The sequence below is a fragment of the Puma concolor genome, chromosome C1, assembly GCF_028749965.1.
Source record: "Puma concolor isolate L17-30 chromosome C1, mPumCon1.1.hap2, whole genome shotgun sequence".
Lineage (NCBI taxonomy): Eukaryota > Metazoa > Chordata > Mammalia > Carnivora > Felidae > Puma > Puma concolor.
In genome coordinates, this window is record NC_141674.1 from 153,153,913 (window position 1) to 153,177,386 (window position 23,474).

Below are 23,474 nucleotides of genomic sequence, written 5' to 3' on the forward strand. Positions count from 1 at the left end.
AAGTCATACTAAAGTCTGTGTAATGGTTGTATGGTTATAGAAAAAAACTATATGACTCTGAATGTATATAGTGACTTTATTATATTCAGGGAAAATGTATATACAGTGAAATGGAAATTTAAATATACAATCTGTTAAGTATGGACTAATATAAAGACTCATATAATCAACACACCAATCACGATCTAAAATGTGTCCATCACTTCCAAAAGTTTCTATGTGCTCCCCTCCAGGCCGTTCCTACTCCCCCTACCCCACAGGCAACTACAGTTTTGACTTCTATCACCATAGATTAGCTTGTTCTTCCTAACTTTGAGCTTTATATAAATAGAATTATGAAGTATTTATTCTTTTATTTATGGCTTTTCTGCTCAACATATTTATGAAAATCATTTATAATGTTTCTCTTTCATATGAATAGTTTGCTATTCCTTCGATGGTTATACCACAATTTATTTAACCAAATGCCTGTAGATGAACACTTGGGTTGTTTGCAGCTTTGAGCTATTACAAATGAAGCTACTATAAACATTTTACACAAACCACTTTGCGGACATATACCTTCATTTATCTCGGATGAAGACCTACCAAGAAGAGGAATTGCTGGATCATAAGGTAGGTGCATGTTTAATTTTGTAATGAAACACTAAACAGTTTTCCAAAGTGTTCACACCATTTTGTAATCCCACTGGCAATGTATGAGAGTCTCAGTTGCATCACATTCTCACCAACATTCGATGTTGTCAGTCTTTTAATTTGATATATTCTGATGACTGTTAAGTAGCATCTTACTTTGGTTTTAAATTGCATTTCCCTTTTCATGTGCTTAGTGGCCATTCTGTATTTTTCTTTTGTGAGGTATTCATATGAATCTTTTGCCCATAATTTTTATGTAGGCTGTTTGTCTTTTCATTACTGATTTGTAGACATAAACGTATATTTATTATATGTTGTATGTTATATGTTATATAGTATATAGACACATCTATTTAAAATATAATTCCTTTGTCAAATAAATGAATTGATGATATTTTCCTCTCAGGTTATGTCAATTTTCATTGAAGTACATAAGTTTTCAATTTTGATGATGTCCAATTCATCATTTTTCTTCTAATGGATAATGCCTTTTTTATACTTTCTTAGAAATCTTTGCCTACTCGAAGTTACAAACCTTTTTGTGGTTGTTTATTTCTAGAAACTTTATAGGTTTAGCCTTTATGTTTAGATCCACAAACCATATCAAATTAATTTTTGTGCAAAATATAATGTAAGGACCAAGATCTACTTTTTCTTATATATTTTTCTAGTTAATCTAGCTCATTTGTTGAACAGATTGGTGTTTCTCCCCATTGAATTACTTTGGTGCCTCTATCAAAAATCAATTAACTATATATGTGAGGATCTATTTATGGACTATTCTGTTCCACTGATCTATTTTACTACACTATATGCCAATACTCTACCATCATGATTACTGTAGCTTTACAGTAATTCTTAAAATCAGGCAGTTAGAGTTCTCCAATTTTGTTCTTTTCTGTAACTGTTTTGGCTATTAGATATCCTTGGCATTTTCATACACGTTTGTGAGTCAACTTGTTACTTTATATTAAAAAATCTGTAATTTTGGTTAAGATTATACACTGACTTGGGAAGACTAGACACCTTTACAATATTGAGACCTCCAATTCATGAACATGTAGTATCTCCTTTATTATTTGCTCCTTAAGTTCTCTTAATAATATTTATAATTATTTTAGTGTAGATGCTTTGCATGTTTTTGTTACATTTATTATATTGGTGCTGATTTTAAGAGTATTTTTAAGTTTCACTTTCTAATTGTTGAGCCAAACCATGTAAAAAAATGGCAAGACAAGTGGTGAAAGTAACATCACCAATAATGGGACAAACTGACATTAGGTGCTTCTGGTGATATTCTGAATAGGACACACCATCAGTTATATTTTATACATGACAAAAAGCCACAATCTGAATTAAGTTATGATGATTTGCCAAACAAATTCAAACTGAACATTCTATAAAACAGCAAGCCCTTATCCTTAAAGAATGTCAATGACAGAAAAGACAAGAAAAGCTGAGGAAGTCACTCACTCATCCATTTAAAGGGGACTAAAGAGACATGACAACAAACTGCAATGTATGATATTGGTTTAAATCCTGAATTGTTAAAAACAAATTAGCTAAAAAGCAATACAGAGACAATTGTCAAAATTTGAAGGATATACTAAATGACAGCATTGTATCAATGTAAAATTTCCTGATAATTTGATAATTAAGCTGTAGTTACATAAAGGAATTTTCTCATTATTAGTAGAAAAAAATATTGAAACATTTAAGGATGAAAGGTTCATGATCTGTGCAAGTAATTTTCTTTTCTTTTTTTAAGTTTATTTTTTTATTTTGAAAGAGAGCACGAGTCGAGAGGGGCAGAGAGAGATAGGAACAGAGAGAATCCAAAGCAGGATCCACACTGACAGCACAGAGCCCAATGTGGGTCTCAAACTCACAAACCATGAGATCATGACCTGAGCCGAAACCAAGAATCAGACATTTAACTGACTGAGCCACCCAGGTGGCTCTGTGCAAGCAATTTTCAAGTGGCTCAGCAAAATAAGTAAACAGACATAAAAGAGCAATGTGTATATGTCATACAGAAAATGTAGAGAGAGATAAAGCCAAATTGTAAAAAACAGCTGAATCTGTATATTACAGTAATATGAGAGTTCACTGTAATATTTTTGCAACTCCTGTGTAGGGCTGATTATTTTTGAAAACAAAAATTTTAATTAAAGTGATCATAGCAGAATCAGACATATGGACCTTTACCCATAATTCTATTTATTTTTTATTTTTTTCACGTTTATTTATTTTTGAGAGAGGGAAAGAGCGTGAGGCGGGGAGGGGCAGACACAGAACCCAAAGCAGTCCAGGCCCTAAGCTGCCTGCACAGAGCCCTACGCAGGGCTTGAGCCCACAAGCCATGAGATCATAACCTGAGCCGAAATCGGATGCTTAACCAACAGAGCCACGCAGGCACCCCTCAAAATTTTAAAAGGATAATGTTGATCTGGGTACCATTTGAAAGATAGTAACACATCTTGCTTTCCAGTTGCCAAAGCTTTTGCCATGTTCAGCTCATTACACTTTGTTTGGACGCAGGACACTGTTTCCTTGGAACAAAGAGCTGAGAAAGAATGCAGGCTAAGGAACAAGAAGAAATCGCTCCTAAACCAAAACTAGATGCTGCTTTTTCCTGTGACAACCTTTTCATTAAGGCTAAATTGAAAGTAGTGCTGATTTGAAAGCCTGTGTGTATTTTTTCCATCATAGTTCATTAAGAGGGGGAGACATTTCAGCCAAAAATATGATCACCCACCAAAATGCAACTTCCATTACCACATATAAATTCTTCAATTTATTTATTTAGGTGTTTCTTTATTCCATAAACTTTTATTTAGGAAATATAAAGCGAATGAGACTCCACAGATGGACAGGAAAACAGAGCAGTGTGGAGGGTGTAATTCCCCATATCCCATTTATTCTGCCCACACTCTTCTGGTAATGTTTCATCACGGGCAATGACCTCAACAACCAACAGCATTTTTTTTTTTAAAAAAGGCTGTTAGTAGAATCTGGGAGGAAAGAAGGGCTTTTTATCATTATTGTTATTTATAGCTATTTTTTGTGGTTGTCTTCCCTTTTTGGATTGTAGCACTGTAAAAGCTAAATTTGTTTTCAAACCCAATATTCCCATTCAAAGATGACTTCTTTCATGTTTGAGTATCTGGAAAAATACAAACAATATGAGAATCCCAATAGTATTACCTTCGCTTAACTTTCCTCTGCATAACAATGTCTTACGCCTTAATTTTGATTTTTTGATAATTACATCTTTCTCTTTAAATTTGGAAATACCAATTTCCACTTAAACTCATGAGAACCAATAAGTGTAGTGTGTACTGCCAAGTCTGAATGATTTAATTATTTTTAAATTGTTTTTATTAGAATGTTAATAACTTTCTGCTTTAATGCTATCTGTCCCAACTTCTCTGGGGTTGTTCCTCCCACTTAATAGATATCCTTTAGACAACAAATCGTAGACACAAAGGAAAGCTAATTTTATCACAGGATTACAAATAGACCAACACAAATGACTAAGGCCTGACAGAGAAGCTGGAAAAAAGATGGTTGGTCACACACCCTGTGCACACCCATGCTGTAACAGATTCCAAGATAAAGATCCTTTTTAGGACTTCTGAGAGTCAGAGGTATTTTATAAAGGACTGTTGGCATTCAACAATGAGCTCAGTCTCTTCGCTTTTAGTCCATTCTGCTCTCATGACTCACTGTGGTTCATAAAGTGGCTGATGTTAAGTCCTTTACTAAGAACCTTCAGCATGGTATTTATAGAAAGATTCATTTGTAGTCTTACTTCAAAGAGGTCAGCAGGTGCAATATACGCTTTGGAGGAATTCTGACTCATTTCTCCAGATTGCAAGATACTGTCTTTGTCTACACGGTAAGCATTTTAGGCATCACAAGAATGAGTAGCTACACTTTTAAACTCACTACTTTCAAAAATCTACAAAATGTTCATGAAAAGTCTGTACTATAGAATGGTATACATTTTGAAAACCTGATACACAGTGCCAGATATAGGTTGTATTTAGAGTGTTTATATGTCCAGTTTGTCTGGACAGTTCTGGATTTTTCCTATTTTCTTGGTATAATTATCAATAACCTCCCCTTTTACTTTAAAAAGAATCCTACTTTGGATGATAGATTATATGATCACCTTAGCTATGTTTAGGTATTTATATCCATATATTTTCTTCCAATCAATTGGTTTCTATTAATTTCACATCTTGGTTCCAAATAAGATTATTTCTAACTTCTCACAAAATCCTAGGGGGGAGGAAGGGTGGAGTGAACTTACACCTCATTGTGACTTGAACTTTTGCTCTCAAAACACACAGGTTTCTGGAATGCCATTACTAGAATTGGTTGCAATGTAGCTGAAAGACAGATGTGCACAGAGCCCAAGCTGCCCAGACTGCTGACATTTTCAGGGCAACCACACCTAAAACGAGTTTCAGCATTTCAAAATAGGTCTAAGAATAAATTATAGGTCTAAAAATAAATTATACAGGATTTGACTGAGGCCATATTCTCCAAGATAAAAATCTCTGGGATTTCACATGTAAAATGTTTATGAAACACTGCTGATTTCTTCCTTTACCTACTGACATCAAAATTTGGTTCACATTTTTTATTCAGTCACATATGCAGCTCTGAATTTCTTTTTGCGCACAACACTCAGTGAGCATATCGACTTAATATGCATTTTAACCCAATTCTTTTTCACACATTTTTTTCCTGTTCATATTATTTTATTTGTTAACACTTACATTACACTTACTAGGTACTGGGAGCTGTTTTAAGTGCTTTTACATATATAAACACATTTAGTCCTTGCAAAACCTAGAAGATAGGTTCTAGTATTACCATAGTCCCCATTCACTGATGATGCATCTGAGGACATGGTAGTTAGGTAACTTGCAGCTCACACAATAAATATGTTCAATATTTAGACCCAGGCACCTGACTAGAGTCCATGACCTTAGCTACCATGCTATGCTCCCTCTGTATCATCCTTTTCCAATAAGCAAGAGATGACTTCCACTTTATTGAAGCAGTAACTGACAGATCAGATGGTTAAGAGAGTTTGCCTCATGTTTATATTAATTCATATATTTAAAGAGATTATTTATTGAGTAGCTACTTTTTGCAAGGCACTGAATTAGGCGGTGGGGAAAGAGGTGAATTCGTTTCTAAAACACCAGCGGCAGGCATCTAACTGCATTTAAGAAAAGAAAATCCGAAGCTTCCAGATTTAAAACGTTTGCATGCCTGAAATCAAGAAACAATTGACGCTTTTCTGTCAAGAAGGGACGTGAGTCTACAGATGTGTACACTGTGTGTGTCAGGGCCAACACACGGACAGGAGGCATGCTCAGTGGTGTTCTGGAGTTGAGTCCATAGGCTCTGAAGGAAGACAACGTGTACTTCAAGTGCGGCTATGTTATACGCTACTTGAGTCGTTTTGGGAAGTTTATTGGCTTCATCTTTCCAATCTGTAAAATGGGAACACCTACCTCATAGGAAGTTATGAGGATTAGAAAAAAAAAATGAGATTTTAGAAGAGTACTAGCACATTGTATGTGCTCAATAAATGATGGTTAATATTATTTAAAATGCTGAAACCACACTTTATTATTTAATCCAGATCAATTATAAAATAAGATATAAGTTGCCACAGATAATTCAACAAGCCCAGTCTTAACTCACTTGCAAGATACCACTATGCACGGATGTAAATAGACTAAAATCAACAAAAAGAACACCAACCCAGGATCTTATTTTCTCTTAAGTTATGCTTAAATTAGTTGTAGTGATGGGGAAGGGGTGATTTATTTCAATTCTGGAACAGAGGGACTAGTAGCAAGGAGGTCCTGCCTGATTATATTATAATGTCGTTACTTAAAATATTTTTTTTCTCTTTTTTTTTTTAGTCTATGTTTCTTGGATTCTTTAACATAAGTTAGCACATATGACTTCTGCTGGAATGAAAATGACATGCCTGGAATTTCTTTTGTTTGCCTCTTCCAGGTAAACCAACATGCAGCTAAAGTAGTTAAGAGGTAAAAGTTTCATCTTCATTCTTTATATTTTAATTTTTAAATTCTATAACCTCAGATATTCTAACTAAAATCTCTAAGCCTTCTCTTCTGGAAAAGAAATGTTTTTAAATGTTACTAGCAATTTATCAAATGCCGTATGAGAAATATTTATGAAAATATGCTTGCCTATTCTTTTACACTTGATATTAGTTTTCTGAGGCTGAGCTGTAGCTCAACCAAATATTTATCTTTATTTTCTATGATTGAAGACAAATCAAGAATGACATTATGAAACTTAGAGTAAAGATTTAGAAAACATAATCAGTATCCATTACATTTTCTTTTTTTTTTATTTTTTATTTTTTTTATTTTTATTTTTTTTTTTAATTTTTTTTTTCAACGTTTATTTATTTTTGGGACAGAGAGAGACAGAGCATGAACGGGGGAGGGGCAGAGAGAGAGGGAGACACAGAATTGGAAACAGGCTCCAGGCTCTGAGCCATCAGCCCAGAGCCCGACGCGGGGCTCGAACTCACGGACCGCGAGATCGTGACCTGGCTGAAGTCGGACGCTTAACCGACTGCGCCACCCAGGCGCCCCTCCATTACATTTTCAAAAAAATTTAGATTAATAACAAAAAGTACTAACAGAACTTTTTATATGAAATATTCTCAGGAAGGAAATTCATTGCTGAAGTTATCGGCATCCTCAAAGGAGAGAATAATTAAAACAAAATGTTGTGCAAGTCACACTATACTCACATTGCTGTGAATACATTTAAAATAATGAATGTTGGTGGGTATGAAATTTCAGTAGGGCTCACTACTGCTTCTGTTCACTCTAGAAACATGAACTGCAAAGAAACAAGTCCTGCCATTTTAGAGTGAGAACTGAATAGAAGCCAGCTAACAGGACAGTTGAGGCTGTGCATCATTAGTGGCATTTTTGTGTAGTCCTTCACTCAGGGAGCAAATTCAGAGAGGAGCAATCTGGGAATCCATAAATCCTACTGAGCCTTGGTTAAGTGACATTCATTATACAGAACACCTGGAGGGAAGACCTGAGAATTGAGTCACAGCTAGAAAGATCAGATTACCTGAGCTCTGCATGTCTCGGTTAAGTAAGGCAGCCTAGGAAGAGAACGATCTTTCTCTGCAGTCATTTCGGTAGTGTTATATTGGAGAAAGTTACAGGCTTGTCTAATACTATGTGGAGTTTCTTTCGCTTGCATATTTCCCACATATTATTGTGTGTTTTGAACATTTGATGTCATTTATAGTTTACAAGTACATTTTGTATCTGTTACATGGTATTTCAGCTGAATGTTTATTATGAGTTTTACTACCTTTCATGTCTATCACTTTGAATCTAAGCAAAACTATAAATATTTAAATATGTATATATATATGTATATATTCAGATGCAAACTACCAAATAAAAACTCTTTCCACTAAACAAGATTTTAATCATAGACAGATAATACAAAATACTGAAAATAACTTCAAATCCAACTTATTCCAAAAAGAAAGGAGAAAATGCTCACAGAATCCTGCTAAGTAGCCAATAATTACTACTAGTTTCTGAATCTGAGGCTTGGAAAACTGTCAGCAAGTTACTGAAATGAAAATGTGAATGTGAAGAGCAGTTTTTGGAAAAGTGACCCTGGTGTGGGATGAGGCGTCCAGTATGCACAATCGGCTACTGGGAGACTTCCATAGCTCCCTAGGTTTGGCAATACTGAGCACTAATTTCTTTAAATAAGAAAATAAATGGCCTCAATGGTTTCTACAAGTGTTTTTCAATAAGGATTGCAGGTTAAATTCAGTGATGGAACAGTAAGATTCTATTTTTATTGGGTCAAAATTTTTTGAAAGAACTCCCAGCTTTACATGGTAAGTGTGCACAAGAGGTACAGAAGTTTTTTTTTTTTTTTTAATGTTTATTTTTGAGAAAGAGAGGGAAGGAGAGAATGAGCAGGGGAGGGGCAGAGAGAGAAGGAGACAGAATCCAAAGCAGGCTCCAGGCTCCGAGTTATCAGCACAAATCCCGACGCGGGGCTCAAACTCACAAACCACGAGATTATGACCTGAGCTGAAGTCCGACGCTCAACCAACTGAGCCATCCAGGTGCCCCAAGGTACCAAACATTTTTAAGATACACATGTTGTTTTATGCAACAAGTATACCTCTAGGAATGAGCATTAAGGAAAAAAAATAGCACAAGTGTGCAGGAGAGACAGACTCTTTGCATGTGTTTACAATTGTGAAAAGTTGATAATAAAGTATCGGTAATATTTTATTCCCTTTAGTGTAATACTGTGTGAATATTAAAATAATTTATGTACTGTCCATGTGTTAAATGTTATATATTCATTAATTTCTCAGTGAGGAAAACAGGCTACAGCTTGGTATACACAGTGCTATCCTGTGTGTGTGCATGTGTGTGTGTGCACGCGTGCACGTGTGCTCACGTGCACATATGTGTGTGTAGAAACACACACACAGGACAAGGTTGCCTGAGGGATTTATTCTTTAGGTTCAAGATTATTAGGTGTTTTTTTTTTCTATTTGTTCTCTGTATTTTCTAATTTTTTGACAAGGGAGTTAAATCACTGTAAGAGAGAGTGGAGATATGAAGTCCTTGTTGAGGTGGTGAAATCCTGTATCAGGATGTGACTGATGAAGTGTCTGCTGATACCAAACAGGCCTTGCAATCTCAACTTACGACTCTGGGTTTGGGGAAAAGAATGAAATGCGTTGGGAAGCCAACGTAAGTCTGAGGCTGTTCTTGGTATTTACAGAAAGACTACAGAAAAAGACATCAGAATAATGGCAAGGATTTGTAAGTATTTTATTATAAGTATTCAACTAAGGAAATTCAGGGAGGGCTGGGATTGCTTAAAATGTGCATATATTATTATAAGAACATGTAGACATGTTCTTTCCTTCATTGATGTGAAGATGCCCCATCAGAATCTGCTCCGTAGGCATTAAACATCAATCTAGACTGTCCTGACCCTTTACCCCTCTCCTTCTAGACCAACTGAAGAAGGGTGATTAGTTATGTCTTTTCAGGAAGAGAAACAGGTCAAGTATTAGAATAAATTGCTTCATGATGCAGAAACCATATGGCAGCCAAGTTACTAAGTTAATTATTAAACAATGCGGGTTTTCAATTTTTACAATTCTCATACCAAGCAAAATGACTGGCACAGAATGCTGAATGAAGGAGACTTCTGTAAAACGTGCCACCTAGCATTTTCATTGGCAAACAGTGTATCCCCGGGTTCTTTCAAATTTATTTTTTTCTCTCCCTCCATTGCCTCTTTTTTACATAAGAGCCTTAACAAATCTCTTCAACACTGAGTGAAAGAGACAGACATAGAAACAAATTATTACAAGATAATTTCATAAGTGTTCTAACAGAGATAAGAAAAAAGTGTTAGAATATGTGGACAAGGTTGCCTGAGGGATTTAGAGAAAACCATGCACAGGAGAGGGTGGTGGCCTCTGGGCAGAAGGAGCTCAGAAGCACAAGATAATTGGGTGTGTAGCAGAAACTGAGACTGACATTTGGAACCAGGATGAAGAAAACTGGAGGTATTTTAAATAAGCCGGAGACTCCCCACCCCAGAAAGTTTATGATTGCCCTTTTATTTTCTATTAAAATTTTTTTTAATGTTTATTTATTGTTGTGAAAGAGTCAGAGACAGAGACTTAGCACAAGTGGGAGATGAGGAAGGCAGAGAGAGAGGGAGACACATAACCCGAAGCAGGCTCCAGGCTCTGAGCTGTGAGCACAGAGCTGGACACAGGGTTAGAACCCAGGAAGCACGAGATCATGACCTGAGCTGAAGTTGGAGGCTTAACTGACTGAGTCACCCAGGCGCCCCTAGGATTTCCCTTTTAAATACCAGTGGTGGATCTTGTCAAATCGCATAATTTTCCCAGGAAACAAAACTCTTTTGTGGGAAGAAGAGGGTGAGAGCACAACGGAGCTCCTGCAATTGAATCACGGTACCATAAGAATTTTCTTCCACACTTAGATAAGGACTAGACAAATAGTAGTTGAGGAACCCTTAACTAAAATGTCCCCCAAATCTACCTCGACTATATAATTTACAGTCTCAAACAGGGACATTTTGAAAAGGAAAAAAGGATGCCATTAATAATTATGCAAAGATTTTGGCATACACTGGCTATCCTCATTCTACTGAAATTGAGCATCCTACCACATAGAGATCCATTTTGAATGACATAGTTCTGTTTAAAATACAAAATACCTAGGATAAAGCTTGCTTCATTCACCTTCTGGTTCAAATTAATTGAAGCAGATTCACACCTCAGGTAATCGATAAAAGACTATAATTAAGAACTACAATTAGGACATCTAATTACGAAATCGGGTGAGGTTTGAACAGTGTATCATTTGGAGGCAATAAAGTTTGCAAGCACAGACAAATTTAGATTTTAAACTCATCTCCACTTTCCTCTGTGATCATCAGTACTTTACTTAACTTCTCTGAATGTCAACTTAACCTGTAAAAAGTGATAATATCTACTCCCAAAGCTATCATGAAACTCAGATAATGTAATGTATATAAAGAGCCAGTCACAAGATTGGAACTCAATTAACATTAGTCCTTTGGGAGAAGAGTAATAACGTGGAGGGCTATGGTCTATAAACTGCAACCACAAAACTTAAAAGCGGGAGAGCATATCCATGTGTATACAGGACCTAAATGAATATACAGTTCAAGAGTATCTGATTAACACTATTAAAGAAAATGGATGGTGTAATAAGAATTTGGTAGTAAAATTGGAAGAAATTTTTCACTAATTTAGCTAAGAGAAGTAATGGGAACCTGATGAAAAATTATTCACACAACATATGATGTCACGTAACTCTAACACTTATTTTATTGAATTGATGTAATCTTAGTATATTAAAAAACCCAAGGATTGTGATTTCAATATGTGATCTTTTCTAACACAGATGGATTTTTATTTTTTTCTTTTAAATTTTTTTAATGTTTATTTATTTTTGAGAGACAGAAACAGAGTGTGAGCGAAGGAGGGGCAGAGAGAGAAAGAGAGAAAGACACAGAATCCGAAGAGGCTCCAGGCTCTGAGCTGTCAGCACAGAGCCCGATGCGGGGCTCGAACTCACAAGCCGTGAGATCATGACCTGAGCTGAAGTCAGACGCTTAGCTGCCTGAGCCACCCAGGTGCCCCTATTTTTTAAAATAAAAATACCCTAGTTTGTCCTCATTCTTTTTTAAGTTTATTTATTTATTTTAGAGAGAGAGAGAGAGAGAGAGAGAGAGAGAGAGAGAGAGAGAGAGAGCATGAGCAGGGGAGGGGCATAGAGAATGGGAGAGAGAGAATAATCTCAAGCTGGCTCCACACTGTCAGCATGGAGCCCAATGCAGGGCTCGAGCTCACAAACCATTAGATCATGACCTGAGCCAAAACCAAGGGTCGGATGCTTAACTGACTGAGTCACTCATGCTGTTTGTCCTAGATCTTATTCTTTACTTGATCTTTGAGAAATTGATTATGAAACCACCACGAATTTTATACTTTTTGTCATCACTCTTAATCATCCTGGGTCATTAGTACAGACTTCACTGAATATAATTAAGAAGGGTGTTTTGAACACAGAAGTCAAACGTCAGTATCAGAAGCAACAACCATTCTAAGTTACCTCCAACCCAGGCAGTTATTACATGTTTCTCAAAACCAATTAATTATTCCAAACATGAAAGAATCCATGTCTTAGGAAAACAAAATCGGACAAACAGAAACACTCCCAAATGGAGCTGTCTGGGTGGCTCAGTCAGTTAAGTGTCTGGCTCTTGGTTTCGGCTCAGGTCATGATCTCACAGTTCATGAGTTCAAGCCCTTTGAAGGGTTCTCCACTGGCAGACTGTAGCCTACTTGGGATTCTCTCTCTCTCTCTCTCTCTCTCTCTCTGTCCTTCCCCCACTCACACTCTCTTTTTCTCTCAAAATAAATAAACATTAAAAAAAGAATTCATTATTTCAAAAAAGAAAAGAAAACACTCCCAATGATTGTCAAGAAAGAAACAAAAACGAAACAGAACAGAAAGAAAAAAAACCCAAATAAAAGCAGCAACGGTGAGAGTCCACCTGCTGTCACAATGGCGTCTGACTGGCCACCCAGAGAAAAAAGCAGGTAAGCAAGAGCAGCAGTGTGGCTGTAGCAGCCTCGCCAGACCCTGCATGCACAGTCTAGTTTAGATGAGTTTGCAAACAGGAGCCAACTAAGGGCAAAATGTACCCGCAGCTCTCTCTCACTCCTCTCCAGTTCTCACCCACCAAGCACCAGCCGGGCTATCTTATCCATTTTTGAAATAAAAAAAAAAAAAGTGTGAGACAATTCTACAAAACAATGGAAACCACGAAAAGGAGAGTTTGTTCACACGCAGACCTACTTTAACTGAGGAAAAGGCCCGGGGGGTCGTCTCAGCCACCATTTGAACTGCCCACAGAAAGACTACTTTGGTTTTCTTAATTAGATATTTCATATAATTTAAAGGACTAAAAGAAAAATATGGAATGTTCTGTCATAGCAATAGGAGCCTAGCACTTGGATTTCTCTTAACCCACCTGTGTGTGACAAGTGTCAATTTCACCTTAACTGTTCAGTAATAGGACAAATTTCCTCATGATGGTGATTAATGTCTTACTGCTGTCTGATTCGATTGTTCCTCAGTAGTTCAGCACTGTTGCTAAACGCAGATAGCACAGTAAAGAGAGAGAAAATGTTCATTTGACAATCATAATTAATAATAATGACTTTTATTATTGCTAATAAACTATCTTTATTATTTTAGATTTAACACCCTCATTACTAAGTGGCCCTGAGAGCAAGCTTCACTGTCAATTAAGAATTTTCAAAAAAACATCAAAAAATAAAACGTTATACTAGATATAAAATGCCAAAACTGTGTAACTTGTGTGGTCAATACAGTATGTCAAACACAGCAATAAATTCAAGACAGAAAAGAACAGGAGAGAATTTGGGGTTTGGCTATTACGGAGAGATTGTTGGAGAGCCATTTCGATGCGGTGCTGAGTGCCACTTGGGTAGTAACTGATACTAATTTTTGGTTAACAGCTTCTAACATTTTATCAAATATTTCTAGCTATCTGCAGAGTTGTAGGCTATACAGATGATTTATACCTTATCTTATAAGCAAGGAAATCTAGTCACTGATGAAATTCAGGTGAAAATTCTTCTTAACATTTTAGAAAGTAAGAAAAATCGAAGTGTCACATAGTCTCCATAGCTCACGTTTCTCATGCGTCCTGATCTCAATTTGTTTCTTGCTTCCCCAGCGTCATGGTACCATTTCTTATCCTCTCTTCATTCTTTGTGTGAATGCTAATTGAGCATGTACTTCATACCATGCACTCTTCCATATATTCCGGACATGGAAATTAGTGAGATTCAATATTTTCTCCTAATGAACTTTAAACAACAGATGGTTAACTACAATAATATATAATGACATACAGCACATTCCAGGTGCTACATTGGAGTTTAGAGCCAAGTGTTGTGAAGACACAGAGAAACGTTAAGTAGTCTGGAGCAGGCAATGGGATCATCAGAAAAGACTTCACAGAGAAGTCTTTTGATCGGTCTTTGGAAGGCGGATAATGGTTTCTTTAGAGTGAGAAGCTGAGGGAAAGGCAATCTATTCATTGAGGTTTTGAACTGTTTACTACAGATGAAAGAAAACTTGTGACGGGTGAGCAAAGCCTCAGTGACATAAAAGTGCATGGCTTATTCGAGAAACTCTGAGCAGTCAAATATTATTGAAACATAAGATTTGTAACAGAAATGGACTTGGCAAGATATTCACCTAATAAATATTTATTAAGTACATATTATGGGCAAGAGACCAAGCTAGAAATAACGCTATGTATTTTATTGTATACAATACATCCAATTACCCTAACAAAGTGGATGTTATTCTCCAAGTAGGTATCAGGAAATAAATGAGGTGTAAGTAAGGGAAACTTGGTCAGACCTGTGAATCCAGCTGTTCCTCTAAACATACCCTACTTAAAAACCCAAGTGAATTCAATTCTGAAAGGGACCAAGCATCCTATTAAAAAGTCTATAACTTTATCCTGAGAGTCTTAATGAGTTAAGATAGGTGTTTTAAGTGAAGGTATATCATAAGGGCATTTAGCAGCAAATATGGCAAAGTGGTTAAGGGATCAGGCATCACCACTATAAGCTGTGTGTGATTTGGCAAATTAATGTCTCAGGGTCACAGTGTTTTTTCTTATAAAATGGGGATGATGAGATTACATATTTTATGAGATTGTTGTACTCATCATTTAATATATGAAATTTATTTAGAGTGATGCTTGGCTTCAATAAGTCATCAGCATAGGGGATTCTTGTTTCAGAAACAGCTTTCTGATGGCACTGTGAGGAAAGGATAGCAGAGGCAGGAAAACTTCAATCCTCAATATTCCAGAAGAAGAACAAAGAGGGCTTCGACTATAGCATTTGGCAGCTACGGAAAAGTAAAGGTAACACTGGGAGATATTTCAGGTGTAAATATTGAAAAAAGTTTGTGACCAACTGGTTTGGGGAGAAGAGGAAGGAAAACCCAAAACAGAAAACAACCCCGAGGCCTCTAGTTTATATGGCCAGATGAATGCTGATGTCTTAACATTTCATAGTCCAACTGCTACTTCCCTGTGAATTAATTATGCTAGGACTCTCCTGGCTGCTGAGTGCCCATAATTGATTTAGTGACTATTTATAGTGAAAAAATAAAAATAAAAACAATGTTGAAAGCCAATAGAGGCCAGAGAAGTCAGTTCCTCCCACTAAGGCTAGCCTGTCCCTATCACCCTGAACTGACCCTGTTCTCAAGTCCCTTGGGTGTGAAAATAACTGAGCAGTTATCTCTGAAGCTGGCGGACAACACGGCTTCTAAGTTTTAGGACCAGAGCTGCACAGAGGTACAGTGCTGGTAGGTGGTAAAAAGGGGACTGATGAATGTAGCCCAACTACCATTTGGGGACATTTTGTTTTCACTTGGGACAACAGTGAAATCAAGTTTTCAAATTGTGAGGAGGAATGTTTCTCGAGAATTCCTAATTTCTTAATCAATACACTGATCATATTTAAGTTCTATACAATATCCAGGGTCCATGAGATGTCACAAACTTTAGGTATATGAAAGAAAATACATTTAAGGTTACTGTTGGGTAAAACATGAGAGTGTATAAACAGAAAGTTAAAACGAACACCAAAATAAATTCTAGGCAAGACACTCCCTGAAAATTTTTCTTATCACTTGAATTACACATACACAGAATATATTTCCATTCTTCTATAAAAGCTACCGTCTGTATCTCTACTACACAATTCGGGAATTATGAAAGCTGAATATTTTACATGTCATACAACACAGAAGACTGTGATAACATTTATTTTTGACCTATTAAGGCTTTAACTGAACTACATTGTTTCTTTAATAAGTTAGTATTGCATATAAATGACAAAAGGAGACAGGAAATACACAAAAACAAGTTTATTTTACAGTGGGGGGATAGAGGAAGAGTGGTAATTAACCCTAAATTCTGTTCTCCATTTATATAAAAGCTTCTTCATTTCATGGTCTATACACTCTTTTTTCTTTCAAAACAACTTCACGAAAACATCTTGGGGTTTCAAAGATAGAAGGGAATGTTAGTCACTCCATAATGCAAATATCTTGAAAGCAGAAATGAACTTGTGTCCTCTTTTGCATCTCCTCCTATTGTTCCTCTAGCGCCTAAAACACTACCTTCAAGAGAGGTGGTGGCACTCAGCACACATCTTCACATTTCCTCCCAACAATGAAACACTTTCTATAAGGTCTTTCCAAATAACCCTCAGAGATGGTAGATTTAATGTTATCAAACCAAAACCTCTTTTGAGTCTAGGTGAATCAAACACTGCCTCTGGAACTTTGTCCCAACATGACTGGTGCCCTGTCTGGATCACGAAAAGACTTCCCTCAGCCTCTTCTCATCCTTTAGTTCTTTGACGGCAAGGCAAAGATAGGCACATTTCTGGCTTGTTAACGAAACTGCCATTGTACCATGTCTGAGAGCATAACGGCAAAAAGACAGGAATGCTCCAACCTCTAAAAATGAAGCATTGTATGCCCTGTTTTCCGACTGAGTTAAGACATGCATTTATTTATTTACTTTGGAGAAACAGACTTTGATTTTCCAAATGTTTAGACTTGCTGGATAATTTAAGGTAAAAATCACATGTCTGCATATGCCTGAAGTGGACAAGCACGTCAACTGCTAGTTCTCTTTGTAGTGGAGAACTACAAAACCTGATAGCTACAGGTAGTGGAGAACTACAAAACCTACACACTCCAAACCTGATGAGCGATAAATTAAAAGAGGACCAACTTTTCTGTTTCCTTGCTATTAACATCACCTCCAAACTATGATCTAGTTAGTAACTGAAGCATTTGTTATTCCTCAATCTAAGTTTAAAAACTGTTTGTTTGTTTGTTTGTTTGTTTGTTTTTTCCTAAGTAAGCTCTACTTCCTACGCGGGGCTTGAACTCAAGACCCCAAGCCAAGAGCTGCATGCTCTACTGACTGAGCCAGCCAGGCACCCCTAAAAAGTTGTTTTAAAAGTGAATGCATTACCCTATTAAAATACATGCCCATCCTTGTATAAGCCTCTGCGTAATTATAGTTTTGTATAATTAGAGCTTTATGTCAAAAGATTTACAGCTTTATCACCTCAAGCAATATTTCACAGCTGCCAAGAATGATTTATGCAATAATGACTTAAACTGTAAAATAGAATCCTCAAAGGAAGGGCTGTCAAATATGCCTACTGCAAATAACTAGGTTTTTAAAAATTGATATTCTGGTAAACAGCAAGTTCAACGGTACCTGGTAAAATCACATAAAGTAGCATGGAAGGAGTGTGGCTTCATGAGGGGGATCATGCAGCTGATCACACACTACATGCATGTGAACTCATGGCGTAGATCATGGGTTCAATGTAGAACACCTCTGGCCAGTTTGGAAAACAAGCGTTCAGAAGTAAAACCAAGCTTATGGTTTAGCTGCTCTAGTATGAGTGACTGGAAAAAGTGGAAACAGAATATCTCAACTTTTTGTTACTTTGCTCACTGTGCTTAGTACATTCCTATCCATATTCCTGTAAAGTGCCAAATAGAGAATAAGTAAAGGAAGCATTTACTGTATATACTTAAGAAACCAAGAAACTCCCCAAAGTAAATTAGCTCAATAATAAAGAAGTAAGGAAACTGAAAAACAAACCAATACAAAATGTTGGTGATTTTATCCCTTCCTGATTTTATAAATGTAGGGTGCCAGGCAGGTCTCTAAGGGCAAGTCTTTCAAAGCATTTGAACTTCACAAGCTCTGACTGAATTTGCAGTTGCCATGTGAATAAAACCAATGTACTTTGAAGATTCTATTCAAGCTATCTGAACTAGTCTCAAAAACACAGGTTGATTACATTGAGAGCAAATTGGGCTGTGTCTTCACAATCCAAAAATATAATAAAATTAATCTTTTTCTTTGGAAAAAGAAAAATAAAAAGCTTGGCCCATTATCTCACATATCTCATATCAATAAAAGTAAAATAGGCAGCATTTGGCATTAGCTCTAAAGATTATCAAGTCTTTGTAAACTGACTCAAATCTGAAAATGAAGCCAACAGAATCAAAATCATCACCAAAGGTTAATATTTATATAGCTAAACAAGCTTCTAAGTAAAGATTCCTTTTTTAAAATGAGAAGGTTTTAATTCATATAACCAAGTGCATCACTCAGATGGAGATTTGCATTAGTCAATGTACCAGGAGCATCTTCGCTGTAGAAACTTTTACATTCATGTTTGTGATCCCACCTTAAGTTGCCTTTATTGGGTATTCTGAGATAACTTCATGTGCTCACATTATACAAGTTACACAAGGTTTTGAAATATCACCATTCCGCGTGCCATATAATAAATAACAACTTTCATTTCAAAATACTTTCTGAAAAATATAGTGAGTATCTAAGTGATCCTGACAGTCCAGATTCATTTTATACTTAAATTCTTCAAGTTTAAAAAAAAATACTGAAATATCCCAGAAAACATAATGATCAAATGTGGACCAGCATGCCCTGCATAATCACAATATAGATTGTGTCAATATCATGATAAATATTCAGATGGGGAAAAATGTCAGACAATTAAATTACTCCAAAAGCCCAAATTGTTGGCATCAGCTACACACACAAAAAAGATGGGTTGCATTTGGATAGTGAGAGCCTTAGTCCAAGAAATGCTTTCAAGACAACAGAGCAATTAGGCTATTTCTAGCATGCCAACACTACTGATTGAAAAGGGGGGGGAGGGATGAGAAGTTTAAAAGCAATCTCTATGTTGGTTGATAATCATATAATTGTTTTCATTGCAGATTGATCCAAAGTTATACAAACCTGTTTTTCTAATCATAGTTTGTCACATATACTCACATAAGTTGATGTTAAGGAAAAACCAGTAATTAAGAACTACATTTTCTATCATAAAATATTTAATTGTAAGAAAATAAGAGGAAGGGTTAAACCTTTTCCCTGCTAGAATTTCTGCTGTGTATTTCATCAAATGATGAATCATTATATGATATAGGTTATAACAGATCATTTTCTCATTTGTAAAACTTAAGAGTTACCTAAAAATCTGACTATATACCCGTCTGCCTCAATGATTTCTGCCAATGGAAAAAAAAATGGTAATGCAATATCAACAAAACCAACCACAGCATGCATTTTAAGTGATTTACATTTAAGCACTAAATTGTCAAATATCACCGTGTATATTTGAGAATGTATATTCTTTTAAATGGGTATATATGAATATTCATACATGTGAGTTCATATGCTATATATGGTATGTTTAATGAATGCGTGTCTATTAAATGGACATTTGGGGGGAACTATTATAGGTCTATTATATTATACTCCCATAGCAAGCCTGAAAGAAGGAGGGGTGCCCTTGAAGTTGAGGTATGACCTTAAGTTTGAGATGCCAGTTTTGTTGCAGCTATAAAAATGATTACTGACAACTCCACAGTATCATAGCTCCCTTTGCCCATTTCTTATTTTAGGACAAATCTTTAACAGCCTTTATTATTTGAATATACATAGGTTTACTGGACCAATTCTTCACGTTCTTACATATCACCTTAATGTTACATGAAAAGGAGCAAAAGAAACAAGGGGTGTTGACTATCAAATAAAGCTGAAGAGCTAAGAAACATTTATAACTGCAGTAGTTTTACTTGAAGATACATAGTTTTCTATAAGATGTTGCTTTGTGAAATATTTTCAGGTTCAAGCAAATAAAATTCTGTATGTGTCTCCTTGGAAACATGTATCAACACAATCAGTAAATTTTGGCCTTTATATTATTCCCTAGAAAGGGGAGAGAGTAAGACTGATTTGTGGTACTTTGTCCTAGTGATAGTAAGTCATTGCACTTTTGAAGAGTACAGAGTACCCTTACTCAAAGAAGAAATTGTCCTTACTAGTCCACTAGTGAAAGCATCCAGATTTCCTGAATCCTAAAATGCTAGAAGCAAAAGATATCTACAACTGAATATTTGGAGCTTCTCTGCATATGAACTTTCAATAATCAGTTGTCAAAATTTCATTTCACTGCAATCAAGTAAAAATAATTCTAAATAGATGAACTTTACCATTTTTGTGATAGTAGGTGACCTCCACTTTCCTCTCCTCTGACCCCAGCAATGCCTGGGCAATTTGGGCAATATCATGTCTCTTGGTCTCAGGCCCATGGAGAAAGTCACAGGTGCACGGCTTTTGCATGACATCTGGCCTGGAGAAACCAGTCATCTCGCAGAACCCATCGTTGCAGTAGATGATGGCACAGTTTTGCACTCTGGCATTTGCAATGATAAATTTTTTATCTGCAATAAGAAGATAGTGAGACATCTTTTAAAAAGCTCCCACAAGATTTCCATAAACACTGGAGCAAATTGTTGCATAACAGGAGATCTGAAAAGCAGGTGCTTCCCAAATTTCTAACTGCCCAGGGTTTTAAAAGAAAAAAAAAATCCTAAATGTGAAATTAACAGTCCCAAGTAGTTTTAACAAAAAGTATTAAGGAACTACTCTTTAAATTTCAAGAATGTAATTTCTCAAATAGTCTAGTTCTCAAGCCTTGTAACTCCCGGGGGTCCTAATGCACACTCAACAAGCAGCTGGCCCATTGATTATTTCCAGAATACCATTTAATTGTAAGATAAATATTTTCAAAGCCCAAACAATGAAACACCTTGTAACTGTCAGATTTCTCACCTCAGCTTTGGCCCTTAAGAGTACAACTTTCTCAAAGTAGTTATTATTTTTTGGATTTGGCTTTTCTCTATCCCTCTAAGGCATGCTACACACTCATCATGTTAAAAAACAAAAAAAAAACGTGAAACTATTAGCAATAAAACTATTTTGTGTTAATAGTTTAATAATTTGAAGATTCACCTTTCATAATATATATTGTCTAGGAGATAAAAAAAAATTACACATACACAGTAAATGTCACATTAGCACCTTTTCACTTTTACTTGGGGAGAACCTTGAAATTGTGTGCAGTAGTAGGGATTTCAATACAAAGGGCTCATTAAGTTTCAATCATAAATTGTATTTACTATTTCCAGGTAAGATGGGAACAGGATATACTAGTATATTTTGTACACAAGGTACTATATCCTCATGTCACTAAATGCAGTGCCAATACCTGCAAAATGTATAACATAACTGTGTGCTAATGTAGTTTTAAGGAAATGTGGAATATGAATTAACAAGCATAGGATTTAAAATTAATATGTTTATATAACAATAATTCATTCCTTACAGTTAGTCCACAGGAGAATGTTAAATGTATCTGCATTCAGTTGTGGGATTTACTTATTACATTTCAAGTTTCACATTTCGTAACGGAAATTTAAGGAAATGATAAAGGGGCATAAATGTTGTTTTGAATAATCAACCGTTTGCATTGGGAACCAGCACGGATCAGATATTGCTTTTCCCAAATTATCCTTCTTGGGATATATTTGCGTTGATTCAATGCAAAGTTTAGCTTCTATAAACTAAAAGCAAGCAAGCATCCCTGTCATACCACAGCTTAGCAATTTAACCCAGGTAAAATATAGTTTGCATAGCCGTTTACATCGCTGCTACCATTTACATTTTCTGGTTCCAGTGGTATGCTCTGCTCTACTCCTGACTTTCAAAAAGTCTACAATTAAACAGCCTCAAAATATAAACCCATGTTATACTAGTACGTTCCCTTTAAGATAGTAGAAGAGTAGGACATTAAGTAGCAAGGCAGATAATGGAGCAGTGGGAGAGGAGGATCAAATTGCCTCCTACAATGGAGACCATAATCTAAAATGTAAATCAGAATTAATATCTGGGGGAGAACACTCCCGCTGCCATTCGAACCTCCTGGCTCGGTTTCACAGCCTGTTAACTTGAAAGAGCCCGGAGTTGCCGGCTCCTCAGCCTGAACGCGGCGAACGCCAAGTGCACCGTCAAAGCAGAAAGCGAGGGAGAGATAAGAGAACAAATGAACTTACTTTGCCCTTCAAATTTCCGTATGATGGTCCCCAAAAATGTGTTTTGTGGTGCCACATGCCCCCTGCGAACAGGCATGTTGACCCCGGTCCTCCGAGGAGCGCTCCCCCCGAGCTCTGGAGTTCTCCCGGGATCTCTCCTCGGCTAGAGCCCAGGCCAGCGCGCGAGCCGCTCTTTGTGGCAGAGCATCCTCTTTTGAAACCAGAAATCTCTTCCCATTAGCACCACTTCTAGACACCCGCTTTCCCTAGCGGAGTCCAATCCATCCCCTTCACCTTCCGGAGGGGGCCTCGCACCGGACTGCCGCGGGTGAGAGGGTTTGGGGGTGGGGAGAGGGAAGGAGGCGGGGTGAGGGGGGTGGCGGGGGAGGGAGGGAGGGAGGGAGCGGTGGGGGTGGGGTGGGGTGGGAGGGGGGCGGGGAGTCACAAGGGCAATCGATCTGTTTCTCTTCTCCCAAACAGCGCCAATTTCCCAGTGCAAATGGGCTTAACCTGGCGGTTGCCCAGAGCTGTGAGGATGGCTGGGGGGGTGGGGGGGGGGGGAGGAGGGGGATGGAAGACTCGTGCGGCTTTTGCAGGAAGACGAGAAAGAAAAGGAGGCTGGGGGGTTGGGGGGAGTTGACGTTTCTATCCCCGCCCTCTCCCCTACACACACACACACACACACACACACACACACACACACACACACACACACGCTCACACACACACACACACACACACCCTTTATCCCGAGAGCTTGGGCGCCGCCACAGCTCGGATTACTCAAGCGTGCTTTAGCGGAAGCCAGCCAAGAAATCTCCAAAACTCAGTAACAAACAGCTACTCTGGGAAGGTGATCTCCACGGCCACCAGCCACAGGGCTCCATCCCTGAGCTCCTCACGCCGCAGTAGCTAAAACACCCTTAGCTGCAAAGAAAAGACAGGTGTGAAAACAGTCCCTCAGTGAGGACTATTTCTAAGCTCTGGTGGCGTTCAGGAGTTTGAAGACTGAGGATGAGCCACTTAAGGGTTCAGGTTTAGTTCGGATCCCCAGGACTCCGCGGAGGTGGGTGCTGAAGCCCTAGCTGAATTGGCACTCCTGTCCCTGCC

The 23,474-nt window shown here is 37.2% G+C and overlaps 1 protein-coding gene and 1 long non-coding RNA gene across 8 annotated transcripts in view; one reads left to right on the plus strand and one right to left on the minus strand.

Annotated features, from left to right (window-relative positions):
• Positions 1–22,731, minus strand: part of KCNH7 (potassium voltage-gated channel subfamily H member 7) — a 480,526-nt gene extending 457,795 nt beyond the window's left edge. For all 7 annotated transcript variants that reach the window (XM_086718759.1, XM_086718756.1, XM_086718758.1 and 4 more), the window contains exons 1-2: positions 22,386–22,731; positions 20,484–20,714 (exon numbers count right to left, since the gene is read on the minus strand). In XM_086718759.1, the coding sequence (XP_086574885.1) occupies positions 20,484–20,714; positions 22,386–22,461 (307 nt within the window). In that variant the 5' untranslated portion in view covers positions 22,462–22,731. The remainder of the gene's footprint in view (positions 1–20,483; positions 20,715–22,385) is intronic.
• Positions 430–13,792, plus strand: LOC147578504 (uncharacterized). Its single transcript, XR_015255269.1, has 4 exons — positions 430–615; positions 6,591–6,719; positions 9,298–9,539; positions 13,557–13,792. It is a non-coding gene; the product is annotated as an uncharacterized LOC147578504 (long non-coding RNA).
• Positions 22,732–23,474: the final 743 nt, after the last annotated feature.